Source organism: Epinephelus lanceolatus, chromosome 14 (genome assembly GCF_041903045.1).
Source record: "Epinephelus lanceolatus isolate andai-2023 chromosome 14, ASM4190304v1, whole genome shotgun sequence".
Lineage (NCBI taxonomy): Eukaryota > Metazoa > Chordata > Actinopteri > Perciformes > Serranidae > Epinephelus > Epinephelus lanceolatus.
The window spans coordinates 35,438,214-35,462,646 of record NC_135747.1 but is presented as its reverse complement, the minus strand read 5'-3'; the positions used below and the strand labels follow the sequence as shown (position 1 = coordinate 35,462,646).

General features: G+C 39.9%; 3 protein-coding genes across 3 annotated transcripts; 1 reads left to right on the top strand and 2 right to left on the bottom strand.

Moving 5' to 3' along the window:
- Nucleotides 1–5,780: 5,780 nt before the first annotated feature.
- LOC144466894 (uncharacterized) lies at nucleotides 5,781–7,253 on the top strand. The gene is made up of 2 exons (XM_078174818.1): nucleotides 5,781–6,245; nucleotides 6,855–7,253. The coding sequence occupies exons 1-2, from the start codon at nucleotides 5,781–5,783 to the stop codon at nucleotides 7,251–7,253; spliced, it is 864 nt and encodes a 287-aa protein (XP_078030944.1).
- Nucleotides 7,254–10,441: 3,188 nt separating this feature from the next.
- On the bottom strand, nucleotides 10,442–16,210 carry LOC117251827 (CD209 antigen-like protein C). Its single transcript, XM_033618389.2, has 6 exons — nucleotides 15,507–16,210; nucleotides 15,333–15,419; nucleotides 12,724–12,885; nucleotides 12,125–12,267; nucleotides 11,222–11,331; nucleotides 10,442–10,622 (listed from the first exon to the last, which is right to left on the bottom strand). Exons 1-6 carry the CDS (start codon nucleotides 15,574–15,576, stop codon nucleotides 10,448–10,450), a joined length of 747 nt encoding a protein of 248 aa, XP_033474280.2. The 5' UTR covers nucleotides 15,577–16,210; the 3' UTR covers nucleotides 10,442–10,447.
- A 316-nt stretch (nucleotides 16,211–16,526) lies between these two features.
- On the bottom strand, nucleotides 16,527–24,139 carry LOC144466756 (CD209 antigen-like protein C). The gene is made up of 7 exons (XM_078174172.1): nucleotides 23,877–24,139; nucleotides 23,679–23,780; nucleotides 23,578–23,585; nucleotides 22,021–22,177; nucleotides 21,544–21,686; nucleotides 19,287–19,388; nucleotides 16,527–17,607 (listed from the first exon to the last, which is right to left on the bottom strand). The coding sequence occupies exons 1-7, from the start codon at nucleotides 23,944–23,946 to the stop codon at nucleotides 17,452–17,454; spliced, it is 738 nt and encodes a 245-aa protein (XP_078030298.1). The 5' UTR covers nucleotides 23,947–24,139; the 3' UTR covers nucleotides 16,527–17,451.
- Nucleotides 24,140–24,433: the final 294 nt, after the last annotated feature.

Below are 24,433 nucleotides of genomic sequence, written 5' to 3'. Positions count from 1 at the left end.
GTTGGCTATGACTCACTATTATGGTGACTGAGTATAATCAGTAACCATAATGGCAAAAGAATGACAAGTACTCTGGGTTTCCTCCAAGAATTTGCTCAAGGTGGAGTCAATTTTAATGTGTTTTGGTGGGAAAGCAACAGAGACGGCAGAAACAATAGGAAACAAAAGGCATTTGACAAGTCAGTGTTTCATTGAAACCCAAAATACTTGAATTCTTTTGCGGTTGGCAGCTTCCTCTGTGGAAAATGTCCCATCACATATGGTGTATCTTGTGGCACAAGAAAATGAAAATACATATGAGAATTAGTTAAATATTTTTAAAAGACAGCTAAAAATCTGTATGTTCACTTCAGCCTTTAACCAGCTATGACTTCCTGATACAGGTCTGAAACTCTTTCTTTTCACGTTTCATGTTGCTGCAACTCTTCTGAAATCTTACATGAATTTTTGATTTATAGTTTAACAACTCTGTTTTTATAATGTCCTTTTATTATTGAATTGCCATGTCTATTTTATGTTCATTTTGTCTATTTTCATGTGAAGCATGTATACTGCCCTTATTGTAAAGCACTTTGCGCTGCATTTCTTGTATGACAGGTTCTATATAAATAAGGTTTATTACTATTAGTAGGGCCTGAGCACCACGTGGTGCGAGGACCCTGTTGAAATGCAAAGATTTTTTTTTTGTTCATTATTCCCCCAAATGAATTGCCTTTTTGGAAGGCTTAACATACTCAAAAACTCACAAAGCTTTGCACATATATCACATCTGGCGAAAAATTTGATATCTTAAGGGTCTCCAGCTCGGGTGCAAAGAAAAATGGCTCAGTGGCGCCCCCTATACAATTTCAACAAAAGCTGCTTTGACCTACATGTATGAAACTTGGTAGGCACATGTAACATCCCAGGATGTACAAAATAGCCATTCAGAACCATACTCTAAACCCAACAGGAAGTCGGCCATTTTGAATTTACTGTGCATTTTTGGCCATTTCCAGGTGTTGTACTTTAAAGCAACACAATAGAGTTTTTTGAGCCCTCAAAATATATATCCAAGATCCTTGTGATGGTACATCAACTCATGATAGGTTGGATGACACCTTCATCATTGCTTGAGAGCGTCTGTTTCACTTGCACTGGCACTATGCAGTTTCAGGGTTCGGGTAGGAACCCGGACACAAAAAGGACTACAAAATTTGGCTGCTTTACGGCATACGTCATATGTGGCAGTAATGCACCAAATGCTGTATGCCAACCACTGGAAAGCAAAAAAAGAAGAAGAAGAAGCACACGCCATATCCCGCTCCTCTCTTTAGAGTAGCGTAGCCGAAACGAGGTGAACGAAGTTAGACATGGTTGTCATGGCTGAAGCGACAAAGAAAAGGAAGAACATGAAGGTGTTGTCCAAGGAGACAAAGAAAAAGGGAGAGCGATAAATCAAGAGCTTGAACAAGGATTAATATTGGCCCGGCTATTGGCCCAATCTATATAATAAGGCTACTTTACCTGTTCTGAAGACATGATGATTGCGCATTACACATCCAGCTTAAGGAAGTTCACCGGTATCGTTGGTTTGTCAACAAATGCACGCGCAGAAAGACTTTTGCGACAGCTGTAACAGACAATACCGTTTTTCGTCTATAGGGGTAAAAAGCACTATCCTACATTGTGTTGCTTTAACAAACTAGTCCTAGCAAGCCTTGCTCTGTCTCACTGAAAAAGATATAACAGGCTTGAGTTTTTATCAAACCGACTGACCGTAGCAAGGTGTCAAAATTACAGGTCACGCCACAAAACAGGAAGTAGCTTATAACTCCAGCACACATGGTCCAGTCTTCCCCAAACTTCACAGGATTGATGACAGTCCTGCCCTGAACACATCTACTTACACATCTAATTGGTATTACACATACCTACTGGCAACAGGAAGTACATCTTTTCAGACACTTACCTTTTGATTCACATGAAATTTACATGTTGTGGTCTATATTTGATGTACAAAACCATGGCGTGTCATTAGTGCATTCTCCAGGGTCAGCACTGAATGTTGTGGCCATAGCGTGGTATCAGGTTTTAATGTCTCGCCATGAAACATGAAATTCCTATAACTGTCATGTTAATGGTCCAATCTGCACCACACTTCACATGTTTGATAACAGTCACACCCTGAACACAACTATATGACAATGTTCAGTCATACACACAGCGCCACCTATGGGCAACAGGAAGTATGTCTTTTCAGACAGGTCTATATTCAATGTACAAAAACATGATGTATTATTAATGCGTTCTCCAGCGCCCTCTCGTGGAAAAAGGATGTGGTACAAAATGTGAAATAGGTCATTCCAGTGCCCACACTTAATGAACGGATATGCTGTCTCAGTCCTGACTTTGACAAAAATGAACTGCCTTGTCAGCTGATGTCCTGCCATCACCCCCGAGTTTCACGAAGGTGCAAGGGCCCACTCATCGCTGCTTGCAGCTTTAATTACTATTATTGTTATTATCATTATGAGACTAAATAAACCAAATAAGAGATGTAGCTAGAACAAATAAAATCATGTATCTCAGTTTGTTTTCTTCATCTGCAGCCTTGGATCATTTATAGACTGACAGCGAAAATCTGGTATTACAAATAAGGGCCATCCATTCAGCCTCTTTTGTTAGAGCCCCTAAATTAGACTATTTCACCCACGGATGTGGCGGTAACTGAAAAAAAAAGGTTACCATTTGTAAGCAAAGCCGAAATCATCAGAACTTATACGGACACAGATGTATCAGCCAGAGACTTTTTGATAATATATATAAAAAAGCATTTCAGCTCCGGCCTCAGTACAGTCTGGTTTGATCACATATGTCGATACTGTACGAAGAGGGAAACAAGACAAACACAATCAGCATGAGAAAGCACATCCAGTGGCCACTGAAAAAACCCTGCCAACCACCAGGCCACCATGCATGTGACAGATGATGCACATTAATGTCATGAGAAATAAGAAGTGGCATTTATTCCAGTTTCCTTATTCTCTACACAGACACAGAGCTAAGTTCTGTAAAGACACAGAAGTGGCATGTGTGGCAAAGTATGAAAAGGAAGTATGTAAATATTAAGCAATAGTCAAAAAAATAAGAAAATGAATGTGCATTATGCTAGTGTTTAATGCTAGTACTTTAGATATAAAAATATTAAAAATAAAATATATATTGTTAATGTGTTTGTACATAAGAAATATGTTATGTGCATGGTAAGTCGTATACTAAAAAATATTGTACAGTTGAATAATTGCAACCAATAGATACTTATGAATTCTAACTTTCATTACTAATGAATAGGTGAATAAAGTCCAGGAGACTGTACGTCTGATCGAACATTGACGGAGCAATCTAGCGTGATTGCTGTGGTGGTAAGTGTATCAAAGATTAACATTAGCTCACGTTATATTCAAGCATTGTTTGTACATTGCAACACATAACACACCTGTATGTCATGAACTACAGTGTACTCATATGTTTTGACAAAAATACACATTTAAGATAAGATTGCCTTTATTGTCATTGTAGAGGCGCCTATACAACGAAATTTTGGGTGCCACAACTGAAGGTGCATAAGAGAAAGAAAAAAAACCAACAACAACAACAACAAAAAATGAGATAGGAACATAACAGTACATTAAACAAACAGTGTCATAAATAATAATAAATACATAAATAAAAACAGAATGTAGGCAGAATATTGTTATTGCACTTGTGTGTGAGGTAGTTTTAATCTGTCATATATTGCATTGTTATCTGGATTGTTTTGAAATGTGGGTGTTAAGTGTCCTGACAGCCCACGGGTTAAAAGCTGTTCTTCAGTCTGTTGGTCCTGCTTTTGAGACTCCTGTACATCCTTCCAGAGAGCAGCAGGATGAGCAAGTGGTGTCCAGGATGGAGGTGGTCCGTGATGATCCTCTTTGCTCTGGAGAGGCATCGAGAGCTGGCATCAAGACCTGGCGATGTCCCCAGGAATTCAAAGGTGGTGACCCTCTCTCGACACAGTCTCCATTGATGAAGAGGGGATCAGGTTCAGCTTTCTGTCTCCTAAAATCCAGGACCACCTTCTTGGTTTTTTTTTTGGTGTTAAGAGACAGGTTATTTGTCACACACCACTCTGCCACCCGCTGCACCTCGTCCCTGTAGGCCGACTCTTCTCCTCCGGTAATGAGCTGCACCAAGGTGGTGTCGTCTGCAAATTTTATTATTGTGTTGGTTGGGTGGATGGGGGAGCAGTCATGGGTATAAATGGCATACAGGAATGGGCTCAGCACACAACCTGGGGGAGAGCCGGTGCTGAGCGTGAGGGTGGAGGAGCTGTAGGTACCGATCTTGACTGACTGTGGGCGGTTGGAGAGGAAGTCCTTAATCCAGGCACAGGTGTTAGGGGGCTGTAATCGATGAAGAGCATCCTTACATAGGTCCCTGGCTGTTCCAGATGGCTTAGAGTGGTGTGGAGGGCAGTGGGGATGGCGTCATTGGTGGACCAGTTTTCTGTGTATGCAAATTATCTGATTATTTTTACCAGAGGCTTGGTTTTAGTTACTTAAGTGTTTAGACTTAGTTTTTCCTCAACAGAGTGCTCCAGGGATGAAGAATTTCTGTAGGCCGACGCAGAAGTTAGCTGCTATGGTTTTACCACAGTGGAGGCACTTCAGTGTGAGGCTATCATCACAAAGAGGCACCTGGAGCCAAGCCCATTTAAAACATTTAACAACTATTACGTCTAACTGCTGGCCTTAAATTGCAGAGGAATGATAGATAACAGCAATGGACTCAGAGTTGATTGAGCTAATTCTGATCAGCTGTTCTGGAACCGAAAAACTCGAGTTTCGAGTTTCCAAGCTCAGGCTCAGTCAACAAGGAGATTGGAATTAGGTTCAGAGTTTGTTGAGCCTGCTTTCTGAAATAGGGCTGATCATATGTCAGGCATCCATTCAAAACCCCATTCAAAAAACTCCACTGATGGGGCGTCGGTGGCTTAGTGGTAGAGCAGGCGCCCCATATACAAGGCTGTTGCCGCAGCAGCCCCTCTCTCTCTCTCTCTCTCTCTCTCTCTCTCTCCCCCTTTCACCCTTGGCTGTCCTATCTATTAGAGGCAAAATGCCCATAAACATATCTTAAAAAAAACAAACAAAAAAACTCCATTGACTTTGAGACAAGGGAACGGGAAGTGCTAAATCTGGCAGCACTCTATTGAGTGTGTGTTATAACTTTGACCTGCCAGTGGACGGCGGATGAAAACGCACTTTAAGATAACTTTGGTACAATACATGAATGGCATGAACATTTTTGTTTAAAGGAATATTCAGGAAATGCATCTATCCATCTGAAGCTGGAGCCAGGAGGTGCTTAGCTTAGCTTAGCTTAGTTTGAAGGCAGAGGGGAGTAGTTTTAGAATATTTCCCAAGAGGTTAAAGTATTTCAGGTGTCAAAAATTAGTATCGCTTTGAGTTTTAACCACAATAAAAATGTATATGGGAAAATCCTCCTTGGTTTATTGAGAAGTGAAAGCATACAGTGCCATCATTATGAAACTGCTGGAAGCTGGTGTGTTGTGGTTAATCAGTGTCATCGTGATATAGGGTAAATTCAGTGCAGAAAATTGAACATATGCCATTTGTCCATCTGTTTGACACCTCCTCACTCAGCTGGTGGAAGAGCGAGTATCACCTGCTTTGGAACACGATCTTAAGGGAGCACGAAAAGGAAGTTAACTCAACAGGAACATCTATTTTTCAGCCAACATGCATCACCCTGGTCATGACATTCCTCATAAAGTTATTGAGCTAATAACTAACGCTGTGAGTACGTTCCTGCTGATCGTCCTCTTCTACATCCTGCAGTACCTCTTTGACATGAACTTTGTGTGCTCGTGCATGGATGGCTTTCATTGCAATGGTGTACTGTACTTGCTCATCCCTCCTGCGATCCTCACCTGGATTGTCGAAATCATCGAGTCTTTCCAACCAAGGAGGAATTTTTCCAGATGGCATAGTCTTTGTCAGAGCAGTGTCTTTGGCTATCTTGCTAAGTTGACGATCAGCTATGTCTGTCTGACTGATATATGGATAGCCACTGTGCTGTTTGATGGAGACTGGTACTTTTGCGTCAAGACAAACCTCAACTCTTCTCACACTGGACTTCCTTGCAAAGACACGCTGAGCTTCAAGGAAAACCTCACCAAAGCTGCTTATAAGTCTGAATCTCTTGTAAGTAACGACACACAACACTCAAATAAACTAAACCAAAATAGTTTGGGAAATTGACTTGTTTTATGTCTTAATACAAATGTATTTTTTAAAACTCTAAATATAGTTGGTCTTAAATTTTGTTTGCATGTTGCTTAACACTTTACAGCGTTCCCACAGTCATGGAAAACCCAACACAGTCTCAATTCGACCTTGTCACATATCGATGTTTGCTCATGGACTTTCCAAAGTTGGTGTTTGTTGGTATCATAACAGCCTGTCACAGGTTACAGCATGATGATTAGAGGAGAAATGGCAGAGCATAAAGGTCCAGGTGGGAAAAAAAACGAAAAGAGAAGGAAATCACCTGTTGATTTATATACAGTATATAGATCCCAGGGGACATTTTTTGTTTTTGGGGAGCTGTTTAATTGTGTAATTTGTGGTAGATTTTATTTTGTTGAACTATTCAGACTGCTGCAATTCCAGCTGAAGTATTTTAAGCCAAAACATGATCTTTTCAATGTATCTGATGCATAATAACTCACAGCTAACAAATCTGTGGTTCGCAGAAACACGTAGTACCATGGTATGAACAGTTTTTCTGCCAATTGAGTTGATAAATCTCAGTTTAATTGTGCCTTTTTTCCTTTCCAGAAATTTGGCTTTTGCGTTATAGGTCCTCTTATTGGGGTTTGGATCATTGCTGAACTCACAACAGCCTGTTGCAGAGGAAAGATGGTATGGCGCTGTTCCAATCCTCCTCACTACAGAGTGGTTTATAAAGATCTTCTGGAAGAGGAAGTGAGTCGCTGTTTGCAAGATGAGCTAACAACATTAGCAACAGAAAGAGCAAAAGCAATCTGTGCGCCCCACCTTCAAGCTATCAAGGAGCATGGGCTGTCATTTAATAACACAAGTGCTGGCAATGACAATGTTGACGGCACACTTTCAGAAGCCTGGCAGACAATTTCAGCCTCTGATTTCTACTTGATGGAACCTGAGAGACAAGAGGAATTACGTGGCTGAAGTGTCAACACAGATATCTCCATTGGGGACGATAAACTCTGCTGAGCAAGAACATCCATGAAAAAAGACGGTTTGATAGTATAACTATACTCGATTATCCTTATTATTGACTGATCCATCGTTTGTACAGTTGCAATCAAAATTATTCAACCCCCATTGCATATTAGGCTTATTGGCAAAATGTACAATTTTTCAGCTGTTTGCAATAAACAAAGTAGACAAGAACAGTTGAAATAGTTTAATAAAACTAATATTACCATGGGTTTTTATCCAAATTCAACGCAAAATGCTACTTTTAATCACTACTGCAGTCTCAAAATTATTCAACCCCCTGTCTCAAGCACACCTGATGCAACTAATCAAAATTATTCAACCCCCTGTCTCAAGCACACCTGATGCAACTAATCAAAATTATTCAACCCCCTGTTTCAAGCACACCTGGTGCAACTAATCAAGGGCTTCATTAGTTCAGGTGTGCTTGAGACAGAACACATAAATACCTGGACTGGCCAGGGGTTTGTTGAGAGTGATGTTTGATTGCATGTTAGAAATATGGCTAAGTCAAAAGAATTGTCCAGAAAGTTCAGAGAAGAAATCATTGCCTTGCACAAACAAGGAAAAGGATACAAAAAGATAGAAAAAGCTCTGAATGTTCCTAGAGATACAGCTGGAAGCATAGTTCGCAAGTTCAAAGTTAAAGGAACAGTGGCCACACTACCTGGACGTGGCAGAAAGAGGAAACTATCAGCGGCTGCCACCAGATTTCTGAGGAGGCAAGTGGTCAAAAACCCTTGAGTGACTGCAAAACACCTGCAGCAAGACTTGGTGGCAGCAGGCACTGAGGTTTCAGTTTGCACAATAAGGCGCATACTAAACACTGAAGGGCTCCATGCCCGGACTCCAAGACGTACACCACTACTGACCCAAAAGCACAAGAAAAGTCGGCTCCAATATGCTCAAAACCATATAAATAAGCCACAGAAGTTTTGGAATTCTGTTCTGTGGAGCAATGAAACAAAACTGGAACTTTTCGGGCCTATGGAACAGCGGTATGTCTGGAGGAAGAAGAATGAAGCATATGCTGAAAAGAACACCCTGCCTACAGTGAAGCATGGCGGTGGCTCAGTGATGCTCTGGGGCTGCTTTGCTGCCTCTGGCACTGGAAACCTGCAGCGTGTGGAGGGCACGATGGATTCAGTCAAGTGTCAGGAAATCTTAGGTAAAAACGTCATGTCGTCTGTGAGGAAGCTGAAGCTTGGGCGTCATTGGACCTTCCAAAAGGACAATGATCCCAAGCATACCTCAAAGTCCACCAAGGCTTGGTTTCAGAAGAAGAAATGGAAGATTCTAGAGTGGCCGTCACAGTCGCCTGACTTGAACCCCATAGAAAATCTCTAGTGGGATTTGAAGAATGTGGTTGCAAAACGCACACCCAAGAATATTACTGAACTGGAGGCCATTGCCCATGAGGAATGGGCTAAGATTCCTCAGGAACGCTGTTTGAAGCTGGTGTCTGGCTATGCATCACGTTTGCAGCAGGTCATAACAGCAAAAGGGTGCTCTGCTAAGTACTGAAGATGCTTGTCATGAAGGGGTTGAATAATTTTGAGACTGCAGTAGTCATTAAAAGTAGCATTTTGTGTTGAATTTGGATCAAAACCCTTGTAATATTAGTTTCATTGAACTACTTAAACAGTTCTTGTGTAATTTGTTTATTGCAAACAGCAGAGAAATTGTATATTTTGCCAATAAGCCTAATATGCAATGGGGGTTGAATAAATTTGATTGCAACTGTAGGTAAAGGACATTTCTGATGTCCTTCCCTCTCTGTGGTCTACAACAGAGGCGGCGCTAGATGTTGTAAACATTCGGGTGCAGCCCAAACCTACTGTAGGGATGTTTGGGGATATGCTCCCCTGGTGTGATTTTTTCCCTTTGTGTTTCCTGTTGTTCCTTGTTAGTTAGTCTATGATCATTCCTGTGCTTATCCCTGTGTTTTTGGTGCCATTGCCTACTCTGTTTCCTGCCTAGTGTCTTGCATTCTGTTTGGATTTTTTACCTGAGTTCATTGTATTATCCTGGTTGGTTTTCAGTTAGTTTTGGTTCTTCTGTCATTTGGACTTTCTGTCACCTGCCTGTTTTGGATGTTCTTCATCAGCACTATTAAAGCTAACTTTTTGGTTAAAACTTCAAGCTGCCTTCTGATACTTCGCAAAAAGATGCAGGGCTTTTGACAAAACATTTGAGGCTAAAGCCCACAACCACCACCCCAACCCTGGTCTACAAATCCAAAATTCTGAAACAAAATTCCTTGGAGTTACTACTGATGACAAATTAAGTTGGAAATCCCACATAAATTATGTTAAATCAAAAATGTCAAAATCCATTGCAATTTTGTACAAAGCCCATGATTTCCTCTCTCAAAATTCACTAAATACATTATTTTACTCGATAATAGCTCCATATATGACATATTGTATTGAGGTCTGGGGAAGCACATACAAAACAAATACTAATTCTATATTTTTATTGCAAAAGAAAGCTATAAGAATTATCTGTAAAAAACGTTATCGCGAGCCAACTAACCCACTATTTATTTGCAAAAACATTTTGAAATTCACGGACTTAGTTGATTACATCACAATACAAACCATTTACAAAGTAAAAAATGAACTTCTGCCTCCACCTCCAAAAACTGTTTAAAATGAGAGACACCAGATATAATCTGAAGGGAACATTATTATTTGATAAACCAAAGACCCGAACTATCGTTAAAAATAACTGTTTCTGTTAAAGGGGTAAAGATCTGGAACAACTGTCCCGAAAGTATTAATTCATGCTGTACATTACACATCTTTAAAATACTTTATAAAAACTACATTATTTCTTGTTATGGTAAAGAAAATTAAGTTTACTGACTGTACTGTTATTTCCGAATTTGTGCACTGTGCGCTATTCGTTCTATTGTGTGATGGAAAATTTAAGTTTATTGATATGATTAATTTCAAATTCTTGCACGTTGCTCTTTTGTATTTGTATTGTTATGACAAGTATAACTTTGTAAGGTAAAAGGGGCAGGTGTTTATAAGCTTTAGCTTCTACCTATACCCTTTCAGTTACATTGATTATTGAAATATACTGAAATAAACACATTCATTCATTCTTTCATTCATTCATTCATTCAAATATGAAATTTACAAATCTTTAATCTCAAACATTTTCTCACAGATCCATCTCTGACTGGTGAAACAAGACAAATCATTCCAGTTCTCTCGATTATTCTCTCCAGATTTTATGACATGGGCACAGTCCTCTTCCCCAAGATTGGCATATCCACCTCCATTATCAGGCTGGTTTTTTTGCCAGTACCTAACAGGTCAACAAACAGACAATAACCACATTCTGAATGACACGAACACAGACTATTTTTTATGCTTTCACCCAAAATTGTGACCAAGTCTTAAAGCTGTGGTTGGTAACTTTTAATCAATAGATTCACTTCCTAGAGGCTGTAAAGTGTGTATTTACCCAAGCAGTTTGGGTTTCGTTGGCTTTTATTGTTTTTCAATTATTGTATTGTTTTATTATGCTGTTGTAACTGACATGTCACTGTCACAAAAAAATGTCTTAATAAAGATTTAAGTGAAAAAAAGTGAGTGATCTTAATATTTTTTCCACCACAGGTGTCAGTCAGGGGGGAAAATTACAATACAGCTGTTCAATGACATCCCCAAAGCTATGCAAGTTCAAATATATTATACTATGTACCTGAATCAGTCAACAGATCATTGCCTCCTGACTGTGGGTGGCAGATAGGAGCCTGAATAACAGAGCCATTGTGCCATCTGTTGGAATTACTGGGTAAAACATATCTCACCAAAGTGGTTGTTTGATTGCATTCTGTATATTATATAACAGTACTGGTATGTTTGTTCATGCAGCCAACGTAAAGCACACTTCTGCCTTACTTCAGAGACAGTGGAGCCCCATTAATCCATTTCCAGGTCCCCTCCTTGGCTTCGTCAGTCAGACCGATCCAGGCATGAGTTCCCTTCTCGGTGAAGTTAGAGAGGAACAGCTGTTCAATAAAAATAACACACAGTTTTTTATATTTTTGTTTTAATAATATATTGTATTTAAGATGTTGACTGTAAACAGTGCAAATTAAATTCAATTAAAATAAAATGTAGGTGATGGTTAAGGTGAAAAAGAAGCTGTTTATTATTCTGTCTTTGTGTTTAATAATCAGGTTTTTTAGCCATGCCACCGGGACGGCTTTAGAGACTGCAATGTCTGACCTCTTTGGTCCAGACCGATGGTTTGCTGCTATATTATTGCTCTACATGTCGCATATAAATATTTTGATGCTCATAGTGTTGTTCATTCATTCATTTTCCGTGACTGCTTATCCCATCGGGGATCCCGGGGAGGCTGGAGCCCATCCTAGCAGACATTAGCCGAGAGGCGGGGTTCACCCTGGACAGGTCACCAGACTATCACAGGGCTGACACATAGAGACAGACAACCATTCACACTCACATTCACACCTACGGACAATTTAGAGTCAACAATTAACCTGCATGTCTTTGGACTGTGGGAGGAAGCTGGAGCACCCAGAGAATGCCCACAATGACACAAGGAGAACATGCAAATTCCACACAGAAGGGCTCCACACAGAACCCTCTTGATATGAAGTGACGATGTGAACCACTTCACCACCGTGCTGCCCAACATGTTGTACTTTTACTTAAGTATCATTTTGACGGAAGGACATGTACTCGTAACAGAATCATGTATTTTACAGTGTTGTGTTGCTACTTTTACTCTTTCTCTTTCACACACACACCCACACACACACACACACACACTACCTGTTCTTTATCACTGTCTATCACCACCAGATCTGCTCCTCTCTCCTTGCAGTCCTTTCTGGCTTCATCCCAGGAATGAGACTTATTAGAGAGGAAATAACAGGAACAACCGAACACCATCCATCCTGCAGGACACCTTCTCTCTATAAGAAACAATAAAAACTTAAAAAAAACAGACCAGAATAAGGTAGTGTCCAATGTATACATGCACATATCTAATTATTATTGTTGCAGGTACAGAGAAGGTAGTTAGAAAACATAACTGAGTCTTCCTGTCTCTGTCACTTTTTATTTTATTTTTATTTAACCAGGTATGTCCTGTTGAGATCAACAATCTCTTTTACAAGGGAGACCTGGCCAAGACTAAGATTACAGAGACAAGAATAAAAAAATGAAAATGCAATTGAGTCTCTGAAGGAGTTTTTTTATTTATGTACACAAATAACTCTCATGACTACAAGGTGTCTGGATTAACACCTGCCCTGCCTAAGGACAATATGTGATGAATTACTTTTCTTGCTCTGACCAGTCAAAATGTCTGCTGTGAGCAGGGTCTGTTAAAAACTCATCTGTTTATGGTAGATACATTTTGCACTTACTCAGCCAGTTCCGCTCTTTGGTCATTTCAATGAGGCTGACATTCAGCTGGTCTCTCTCTTCAGTCAGGGCAGACGACTTGTTGTAACTGACCTGGAGACGCTCAGTCAGGTTGGCTTTGATAGAGGAGAGCTCTGAGGCTGAACGCCGTGAGGAGTCATAGTCTAAAATAAAAGGACACACTTTTATACAGGATTACAACCACATGTCAAATAATTTAATACCCCCTCTTTCTCTATTGTATGTTACTATAGGGTGCCGTTCGTAAAGTGGCTCACACTGAAAATAACATCAACATTTTGCCACATTTAGCTTCAAACAATGTTTAAAAAAGTGTTGTGAATTTTTTAACGTCACCTTTTACCACATTTACAGCAATGTTTGTTAACTTAGAAATATATTAAATAGTTAAATCTAAATATTAAATGTGGCACCTAAATGTTAAATGTTAAATCTAAATATTAAATCTAAATCTAAATATTAAATCTAAATCTAAATGTTAAATCTAAATGCTACATCTAAATGCTAAATCTAAATCTAAATCTAAATGTTAAATCTAAATGCTAAATCTAAATCTAAATGCTAAATCTAAATATTAAATCTAAATCTAAATGTTAAATCTAAATGCTAAATCTAAATCTAAATGTTAAATGTTAATTCTAAATGTTCTGGGTGAAACTAAGTATTTAGCTAATATGCAAATTACACTGCCGGTCACCGGAAGTACCAAAATAAAAGCTCAAGATGGTCAGACTGTGTTTATAGAATTAAATAACAAATTAAAACCAACTTATCAGGGGAAATGAACACTTGAACACACATTAGCGTGATAATAACTACCTAAAATAACAAAAAACATGTTTGGAGAAAGTTTATTTGACGTGTACTTTGAGTTGTTAGTGTCCCTTCTATGGAGGGTGTGGGATTTATCACCTGTACTATAGGCAGCCACGAGGGAGCGATCGAGGTGTTTTGGCCAGCACTATCCTACCCCTGCCCCCACCCACCCACTGTCGGTGAAGTTGGTCACTTTCTCCATGCTCCTTGCTGCTTGCCAACATGTCGACATGTCCGATTTAGCGGAAAACTTTGGAAGTGCCGTTCTGGCGGCAATACAGAATTTTAGCAGTGCATCGACAGCGACAGTATCCGCCATAGAGCCTCCACAGTGGAGGCATAGAAGGGACACTAACAATTCAAAGTACACGTCAAATAAAATTTCTCCAAACATGTTTTTTGTTATTTTAGGTAGTTATTATCACGCTAATGTGTGTTCAAGTGTTCATTTCCCCCGATACGTTGGTTTAATTCGTTATTTGATTCTACAAACACAGTCTGACCATCTCAAGCTTTTATTTTGGTATTTCCGGTGACCGGCAGTGTTAATTTGCATATTAGCTAAATATTTAGTTTCACCCAGAACATTTAGATTTAACATTTAACATTTAGATTTAGATTTAGCATTTAGATTTAACATTTAGATTTAGATTTAATATTTAGATTTAACATTTAGATTTAACATTTAGATTTAGATTTAGCATTTAGCTTTAGATTTAATATTTAGATTTAGATTTAGATTAAGCATTTAGATTTAGATTTAACATTTAGATTTAACATTTAGATTTAGATTTAATATTTAGATTTAGATTTAGCATTTAGATTTAAAATTTTGATTTAGATTTAGCATTTAGATTTAACATTTAGATTTAGATTTAATATTTAGATTTAACATTTAACATTTAACATTTAGGTGCCACATTTAATATTTAGATTTAACTATTTAATATATTTCTAAGTTAACAAATATTGCTGTAAATGTGGTAAAAAATGACGTTAAAAAATTCACAACACTTTTTTAAACATTGTTTGAAGCTAAATGTGGCAAAATGTTGATGTTATTTTCAGCGTGAGCCACTTTACAAACAGCACCCCATATGTTACTTCCTCGCCTATAGTATATCTAACACACCATGCATGCACAGCCCAGTCACCAGAAAATTTAACACCTAAAATTTGCAAGTGGCTGCTAGATTTGCTTTAGTCACAAACCCCAAAAACACGATGGTAATCCACTGAATGGCTGGTAGATTTACTTTTAAAGGCAAGACAAGACACAAGAGAGATACAGAGACTTGCAGATGAACCCTGCAACCTGATCGCCAGAAAAAATCAGCATTTTGTAGAGGGTACGTTAAAACTCACGTTTCTCAAAAACACTGTTATGGTTTGGAAAAGATTATGTTTTGGCTGAAAACAGTCACGTTTGGTTGCACAAAAACTGAAAAAGCAGGGAGAGGTCGGTGAAAAAGACAAACAACAGGATGTGTTGGTCAAAAACTCCTCAGTTCTGGTAAGAAAAAAACACAGCCACCACTGGGAAACAACACTGTGAACCGTCTTGGTCAAATTCTATGTTCACAAAATACAAAAATTGTGTGTTTCATATGTGTTGAACCTTTTATAAATAAAATGACAAAGCTCCTTTGTGACTTCGAACAAATAAACAGAGACACAAGACCAAAACCAATTAAAGAATACATGAAGGAGACAATAAGAACATTAAGGCAGGACAGAAACTACACTGAACATCTTAATAATACAGGAGACTCACAGTGGACACCGAGGCCGATGAGCCCGGCCAGCAGGAGAACACTCAGCAGCCCCAGGCAGAGAACAACAGCTCCATAAAGTCTCCTCTCTGAACACAGAACAGTGAATACAGTCAGTAATACAACAGTAAGACCAGGTGATGATCATACAACAGATGATAATGTTCAGATCTTACCTGTGGGATCTGTTGAAGCTCTCGAGCCAACAGACTTGTTCGGTGGAACATTCATATAGATTTCCTCCATTGCTCTTAAAGTGACAAACTTAACCTACAGGGTCGGCTAGCTGCAGCCACACTGCACTTCACATTAATGATGTCTGTGTGATGTTGGTTTCAATTTCTCAACTTCATGCCTATACTGAGGAATTCACACGTTGCAGAGGTGCTAACAGTGGTTGCTAAGACAAACCACAATGTCAGACACACACGTTCACAGTTACAAAGGAACAATGCATTATTCATGAGAAATAACAATAATGCTAGCAGCAGTAACGTTAGCAGACTTGTTGCTCTCTGCATATTTTTTGCTGCTGAGGTTTGTTCACTTTCTTATTTCAAAAGCCTGAAAAATGCTCAGTGGTTTTATTTGCTCCTTTCGAACTACAAGATAAGTCATACAATTTTGTTAGCATCACAACTGACCTATGGCTAAGCTCCGCCCTCAAATGCAATGAGCCAATCACAGTGCGTATAGCCATTCTCATACACTCGGACATTCTCTGCCTGGACGTTCATTGAAATGCATTACAGAAAGACAGTTTTGTTCGGTTTTATGAGCTTTTTCGGAGATTTGAAGTTTGAAAATGGTCAAACGTTGTGCATGGGGTACATGCAACTCCGACACAAGGTATCCTGAGAGGCTGGGCGTCGAGGTGTATTTTTTACCCTTTAAACCACATCTCAACCGAGAAAAGTGTCTCCTTTGGATAAAGTTGTGTGGTAACGTTAGACCACAACATCAACTCAACGTGAATAAGATTAACAATGATGTCTACATCTAAGGTAAGTCAACATTGTGTTTGAGGCAACAAATTGTCACTTTGGAAAGAAATATAAAGTTATCTTTAACATTTCTAGCTAACGTTAGCTAAAGTTAGGCTAACGTTAGCTCCTAGCTGCGTTGTTCATCATGTCACCTTGTGTGCTGGGAGTTCATTAGCATATTTTGTTCTAGTTTTGTACTTTGGTGATCGTACATCATTGTTAGCTGTTGTCCAAAGGGCTCTAGTTAAGCTAACGTTAACTTCTGGAGCTTAGCTTAATTAACTTATCTGTAATGGCAGAGATAACAAAGGTTGGCAAACGTTATGCTGAATGATTCAGTGTAAATACTGTAGCACCAAACTAACGGAGAGACACTCTTGGTAAAGATGGTAAAATTTCTTACCCTGCAGTGCATGAACAATGCTGATCCTCTATCTTGTTGTCTTTGATGGTGACGGCAACGCGGTTTATCACGCTTACACTGTGACCTGTAAATTTTGGCTTGTAATTTAAGCTTTTCATCGACCTTCTCAACAATAAAATTATGAATATATCCCTCCAATGCGTAGTTTAGGCCCTTTTGGTTAATTGAGCACCAGAAATGTTTATCATACACTGACCTCTGACCTCTGACGTGCACCAGTCATCAGCATCCAAATGAATTTGCGTCATAGTGAGTGGACACAGCCTGAAAGCATCTTAGGCACATTCGTCAGCAAAAAAAGGACCCAAAGACACAATCTACTGGTTTTCACAGGATTTCATCGTCAGGATAGGATGATAAATCATTGAAAAAAATGTACGTACAGTGTGTACAGGATTATGGCTGCCGGCGCCACTGCACACACAGATCAACAATGAAGCAATGTGCCCTTCAAAACCAACGGTAACATGAAACCTAAAGGAGGGAGTTCTGCTCTGGGTTGTCCATGTCTGTATCAATACTGAAATACTTAAATCCAGTCAGCTACTAAACATGGCAATTTTTATATAATTTTGGATTATACAAAAATGTAATATAATCTGAATACATGTAGATTACTTCACAATCAAACATTTAAAAAAATACTGTAAATACACTAAAAAATGGACACAGCCATTAACAATTTAAGTTCCACAAACATTCTCAAAACTTTCAGCAATGTTGAGCTGTTTTCTCACAGATCCACCGCAGATGGATGTCACATGACCGGTCATTCCACTCGGTGTTAGGTCTGATATGTGCACAGTCCTCTTCGCCCCCACTGTGGATCTCTACCACCATTATCAGGCTGCTTCTTCTCTCCCAGTTCTTAACAGGTTAAGAAACAAGAGAATGATGATACTGTAAATCTGTGACACCAACACAGTTCATCAGTGGCACATAATGCTCTTTAGGTTGATGACCGGCGCATCGAGTTTCTGCAGCAAACACTGATCATCAGCTCTGTTACGGCTGAAAAACAGGAAGGACCTCCTTTTATGCTGCGTCTTCTTAAGTATGTAAAGTTTAAATTTGTCAACAAAAGCAGCAGTTCACCCACGTGACAGAAAATATACCTTCTCATTCTCCTATAGTATTATTAACCATGCAAATGTTTTGATCCTTTTATGCCTGATGTCACAATGACGTCATTTTGTTAGCTGGAGGCTAAACACCTCTCCACCACAGGGCTGTAGGCTACATAGGAGTCTGAAAATGTCTTATTGGGGAGCCAGAATAGAAGGAGCCATGGCTCAAAACCAGCCGCCACTGCCTGTCAACAAAAACAAAGATGACTATGGTTAAATGTGATAAGACCAAAGGACTGGACGGAGGCCATCATCAAAAATGCTCACATGTGCAGCGCACACTTCATATCAGGTTAGGGAAAAAGTATTTCCTGTTGTAGTGATGAATAACGTTATGTGTATTAAGGGTTATCATGTCCACCTCATCAGAAACTGGGGAGGGATTAAGAGGAATATTGGATTTCTCTGCAACGCTAACTTTTTAGCACATTAGCTAACGTTAGCTTCAATAGCAAAACAAACTGGAGGAAACAGTTCAAGTGTGGTCCTCCTTTGAAGATTGGCTTCCTGTGACATCATCCATCCACTGAGTGAGAGCATACGGGTCGGCCAGTCTGGTCCCGTTGGTCAGTGTTTACTTATTCAAGTAACACTGGCGGTCCCGGAGAGTGAGTGACCTGACATGGTGCATTCATAAATTCAGTGTGACGCTCTACACTAAAATGAGAGCCCTGTTGGTCGAAGAAACAGAGCGTTATATTTCTACATGGATTAACAAACAGTTAAGTTAATCACACATTCACTCCACTCGGTGCTCTGCTGCTCCGAGAGTGCGGTGCTCTGGATTACCAAATGGTGCATTCAGACAGCGCTCGGAATTTACAAATGGTCCAGTTTGTGTCACAGTCGTTAAAGCACTTGGAATCATTTTCCTCCATTGCCTTAAACAAGCCAAAAGAACTTGCTAGCTAGCGCTGGCTAGTATCTGTGGAGAATTGTTTTGCCTCCAGCTAAGCCCGCCCACCAAAAAACATCATACTGTTTACTTACTGTTTACTACTTTCCCCGTGACTGTCACCATTGAAATAAACTGCACATTGCACAAATTCAAGCAGACTGCAGCCTCTGCGAAATACAGAGCTACAAACTTTATACAGTTACAGTTGTTAAATTATTAATGTTATTATTTAGAAGATAGATTGAAACGTCTGGGCAAATTTCTCCTGGGAGAAATTAATAGAAATTTATCAGCTAAACTGACAATTTAAGAGCAATTTTCAAACAAACTTCTCAGACAAAGGTGTTCTCAAAGTTTTGATGACTGACTGCTATTTAAGGGAGCCAGCATCTGATCAATCAGAAAATAAATAGAAGTGACATAAACAATATATTTTCTTTTAGTTATTCTTTTTTAACTGAAAGCTGCAATGTTAGAAAAGCAAAACATTTACATCTTTATTCAACCAAAGGGAGGCCTTACTTCAGAGTCAGTGGAGTTCCATCTATCCATTTCCAGGTTCCTTCCTCATCTCTGTCAGTCAAACCGATCCAAGCAGTTTTCCCGGTGGACACAACAAACGTCTGTTCAACAAAGGTGAAACACACATTAGATTTTAGTTTTAACCACCATGTATGTGTGTGCAGTTTACGATTATTTATCTCAACAAAAAACTTTGTTGTAACTGAATAATCATAAATATCACATAGAAGAAAATACAGTAAGTAAATCCTCTACAGACAATGTGAAAGTCATGTCACACCATAATACTTCAGACATGGGTGCCATTTTGTGACTATAGTGCTGTCATTGTGCCTGCTAAGGTGGTCAAGCACCAGAACTTGGACAAACAAATCACAGCAAACTACACAGATCCGAATTCCAGACCCTGATGCACTACTGTACCTCCACTCACATACCTGGATATTGAAAACTATCTTGTTTTTGGGCTGAGTGCACAGCACATACCACAAAGATGGCCCCCACGTCTCGCTAGGCATGACACACCTTCATATTCTCTATAGCAGGCCACCAGGAAGTGCACCGAGCTACGAAGACAATTTTGTGGTATTGTGGAATTACATCCGTCATGTGATGCCAGGTGGCCTAAAAATACTTTTTCCCGTTAACTTACATGGCGACAGAGATGTCTGCAAGTCAGTAGGTACATTTTTTAAGCTCACAAGCTTGTTTCACCACCTGGAATAAATCATTTCGGTCTGATAACAGTTAGAACGTCTAGATCAAATAATTTTATCCCTATTCAGATTTGTGGAGCGCTAAACAGGTAGTAGCTGGCTCAACGGGTGGAAGTCTCTATTTGGCCTGCTACATGGGTCACTATGGGACGATCTTCCAGGTCATGTTACACCCACAAGGTCAACTTTTTTGCTTCATTCTGACTGAGTAACTTTCATAGGAATGAATGTGTCCTGTGAACATGTTTACAGACGTCTCTTTTACAATGGTGGCCTAAGGGGAAAATGCTTTTTGGACCGCAGGGGATTTTTTGCTGCACCACTGCAAGTGGCCACTGGGAAAAATTGGAAGCAAGGCTGAGCAGCATTCCTGTGGACCTGATTCAAGCACACCCGTATTGCAGGGAGACACCGGCTGAGTAATGGCGACTTGTTTACTTCTTGAACTTCCCCAGATTAGTCTGGGTTTTTTTTTTTTTTTTTACATTGTCCACAGTGAGATAGAGCATTTAGAGAGGCATGAATTGACGTGGACTAGCCAGTCATAACATAGCATCAGGCCAGCTCAGACCCGGGTCCAACAACAACACAGCTGTGCTCCATTGACTCTAATGCAGTCATTTCAGATTTCCTTCATTTTCAGGATGGTTTTGTGGATTAGGAGCTAAATGTTGTGCCTGGGGCACGCCCTTTATTAATGATACTCGTTACCTGGAGAGGTTGGAAAAAGATATACGTTTCTTCCCTGTTCCAAAACCAAAATCAGACCCTGAAAAGTGTAGGGTTAGCTAGCTAGCTACTGAAGATATAGCCTACTGAATGTATACACATGCTGTTTTTGCTTTTTAATGATTATAACAGTGAAACAAAGACCGACCCTGCTGTACAGGAACCAGTGAAGGGAAGCAGGGAAACGTTGCTGATATTCAGCCAGCTCTGTGTCATCACATTGTGGGCAGGTGAACCTTGATTGACTTCCCCCAGAGATCCCTGCCCCTCCCTGCCCATCCGGTGGCAGAGGTCCACGTGCTGGCAGCAGCACGGGGGTGAAGCCAAACACTGTTCATCTGCACACACTGTGATGCCACACAGCTGGTATGAGCAAAGTTTCCCTTTATATTCATTGTCTTGTGTGGCGATCAGCAGTGATGTGGTGGTTCACTTTTACACTGTGATCTGTAGCCTATAGTTCGGCTTTAGCTTCTAACTATCGTTGTCATTTTTAGCCTGTTGTTGCTGCTGAGTCAGTTTGACATCCTGGATATATCCTTCAAACACAGACTGTAGACCCCTCTGTCTGCTTCTCTCTGGAATCACTAGTTCATGTTCCCAAAATTATGATAATATTTCTTCAGGGAGTGCAGTTAGTTACAGTGTGGGCTCCATGCTTACTGCAACAGCTTGTCGGACCATCACAAAGGGACAGGGCTTAGCGAATGGTCAATTTCTGAACAAATTTGCAAAAGCAATGACATGCGAACACACACACACACACACACACACACACACACACACACACACATGCGCGCGCACACACCACCTGTTCTTCAGCACTGTCTATCACCACCAGATCTGCTCCTCTCTCCTTGCAGTCCTGTCTGCCCTTTTCCCAGGAACCAGACTCAGTAGAGACGAAATAACAGGAACAACTGAACACCATCCATCCTGCAGGACACCTTCTCTCTATAAGAAACAATAAAACCTTGAAAAAATCATACCAGAATAAGGTAGTTTTCAACGTATACATGCACATATCTAATTATTATTGTTGCAGGTACAACCAGTGTAGTTAGAAAACATAATTAAGCCAAGACTAAGATTAAAGAAACAAGATTAAAACATTAAAACACAGTTGAGCCTTTGAAGGAGTTTTTTTTACATACACGAATAACGCTTATGACTACAAGGTGTCAAAGATTAAAACCTTTGCAAAAACCATTTTGCAGAACTGAGATAACACAGTTGTACTTCGACAATGCTGCTCATGTAGATGAGATTATTTCTGTGCCACACTTACTCAGCGAGTTCCGTTCTTTGGTCATTTCAATGAGGCTGACATTCAGCTGGTCTCTCTCTTCAGTCAGGGCAGACAACTTCTTGTAACTGACCTGGAGATGCTCAGTCAGGTTGGCTTTGACAGAGGAGAGCTCTGCAGCCGAACGCCGTGAGGAGATCTAAAATTAAAGAAGACACTGTTATACAGGATCTCAGAACCAGATGTCAAATAATTTGAAACTGCATCGAGTGAGGTGTACAAGTGGTAGATTAAAAGATGACCAGTTTTTGTTTTTAATTCATTGCTTGTTTGGATTTACTACCACACTCCTGTGAATCTCCTACCGTACATTTGTTTTTGTTTTATTACCCATTACAGATGTGTTTTCAATTAACTGGACCCTCTTCTATGGTATGTTCCTTCCTCAGCTAAAGCATATCTAATACAACACGTCTACATGTAGAGCCCCGTTTCCACCAAACACTTTCAGTATGGTACCTTTGGAACCTTCAGACATGGTACCTAGACCCGGACATTTCCCCTCAAACAGTACTCTTAAATGTGGGCGAAGTTGTTGTCACTCACTGCTCCGTCCAGCACTCACTGTATTTCCTCATTCCCGGTGACACAGAGGGAAGTCTGCATCTTGTTTATCGTCTACAGAACGAGGCTGCACGCCGACATTTTCAGAACAAAATAGAACAGGCTGCAGGCTGTGTTGAAATCTTTAAAAATAGCAGGTTTGTGCATTTACTCCTCAGGCAAGCTCAGGGTTTTAGTGTTGCCGTAGCCCACAGGAACAACGTTCCACGACACTTTTTTTTTCTCTAAGTGAGGAGTGAGGATTAGAATATATGCAGTTTACTAATAAAACTCTCCACAGTGTGAACAGTGGTTACATGAGCCTCAAAACCAGACACAACTCAGCTCTGAGCAGAGTGACCGTCCTCTATTGACCAATCAGACTGCAGTGTTCACAGCTCTCACAGAGGGGGGACCAGAAATGGGGGACCGTACAGAACGGTTCCATTGGTACCATCCACAACTGCACTGTACTGCTCAGTGGAAACAGGGCTTATGTCTCTTGTACTCCCTCTTGCCTTTAACCCTTTGAAACCTGGAGCGACGTCACTTTTCTTGTGCTGCTTTTAGACGCCTTTCACAAGTACTTAAATCTTTGAACCCTGAGCAAGTTGGTGCAATTTCTTTCAAAGACATGGGGGGAAAAAGGCAGTGAGCAACTTCGTAAGGAATGTCACACAAATTGCAGAAACTTAACAGATTTAGAAAATTATTTTAAGAAATAGGGAAAAAAGAAAAAGCTAGGGAAAATTATATTTATAATTTTTAAGCACCTTTTTCCAAGTCAGTTCCTTCCTTTGTTTGTTTTTAACTTTCTTTTTTAAGCTAATTTTCTTGTTTTTAATTTTCTCGTGTAGCTAATTTCTTGCATATTTTCAGGTTATTTCTTCTACATGTTTTTGAAAGAAATCAAGCCAATTTGCTCAGGTTTCAAAGGGTTAAAAGTCAATACAACTTAAAGAAAATACAAAAGAGAGACAGTCATGTTTCTCTGACACAAAATACTTTTTGCACACAGAAACAGTTACTGTATTATACAAGTCAAAATGTTTCCTAATTCTACTCAATGAACAGTTTCTGAATGAGATCAGACTCACAGTGGATACTGAGGCCGATGAGCCCAGCCAGCAGGAAAACACTGAGCAGCCCCAGGCAGAGAACAACAGCTCCATGAAATCTCCTCTCTGAGCTCCTGCAACCTGAACAAAGAGAAGACTGAGTAGTGAATACAGTCAGTGATACAACACTAAGACCAGGTGATGGTCATACAACAGATGACGACATTCAGATCTTACCTGTGGGATTTGTCGAAGCTCTCGGGCCAACAGACTTGTCATATGCAACATTGGCATAGATTTCCTCCATCGCTAACAAGGTGGCCAACTTTTACCTACAGGATCAGCTCTGCAGCCACACCGCACTTCACATAAATGATGCAAGTCTGGTTGGTTTCAATATGTCAATTTTAACCTTTTGAGGAAGTCACAAGTTGCAGAGGCGGTGGTGCTGACAGAGGTGCTAACTGTGGTTGCCATGACAATCCTCTGCCACGTTCTGTCTATCTATCCATCAATAACCTATGAAAAATGGGAACAAAACAAAAGTGCTGCGTTTAAGTTTCGGTGTAGTGAACATACTTGAGAAATAAATCTAACTCGGGCACGCTTGGGGCGCAGTACACGGAAGTGTTTTATATGGTAATGTTTTTAGTGAAAATGCATGTGTTTGGGAAGTACTGAGCATACGACTGGATAAATTAGACGAAGGAGAGATATCGTTTTGCACTTATTAAACATGTTCCCCAATGACTTAAATCCATGAAGAATGTTCACCGTTTTTGGATTCTAAGGTC

Bases quoted from the DNA above. Each gene is read 5' to 3' on its own strand.
- LOC144466894 (XM_078174818.1), top strand. From the start codon at position 5,781: ATGCATCACCCTGGTCATGACATTCCTCATAAAGTTATTGAGCTAATA. The intron at 6,246-6,854 runs GTAAGTAACGAC...GATAAATCTCAG, and splicing joins CTTATAAGTCTGAATCTCTT to TTTAATTGTGCCTTTTTTCC.
- LOC117251827 (XM_033618389.2), bottom strand. From the start codon at position 15,576: ATGGAGGAAATCTATATGAATGTTCCACCGAACAAGTCTGTTGGCTCG. The intron at 12,886-15,332 runs GTGAGTCTCCTG...CTTTTATTTTAG, and splicing joins CATCGGCCTCGGTGTCCACT to ACTATGACTCCTCACGGCGT. The intron at 10,623-11,221 runs GTAAGGCAGAAG...TTGACCTGTTAG, and splicing joins GGGGCTCCACTGTCTCTGAA to GTACTGGCAAAAAAACCAGC.
- LOC144466756 (XM_078174172.1), bottom strand. From the start codon at position 23,946: ATGGAGGAAATCTATGCCAATGTTGCATATGACAAGTCTGTTGGCCCG. The intron at 23,781-23,876 runs GTAAGATCTGAA...CTCTTTGTTCAG, and splicing joins AGCTTCGACAAATCCCACAG to GTTGCAGGAGCTCAGAGAGG. The intron at 17,608-19,286 runs TAAGGCCTCCCT...TAACCTGTTAAG, and splicing joins GAACTCCACTGACTCTGAAG to AACTGGGAGAGAAGAAGCAG.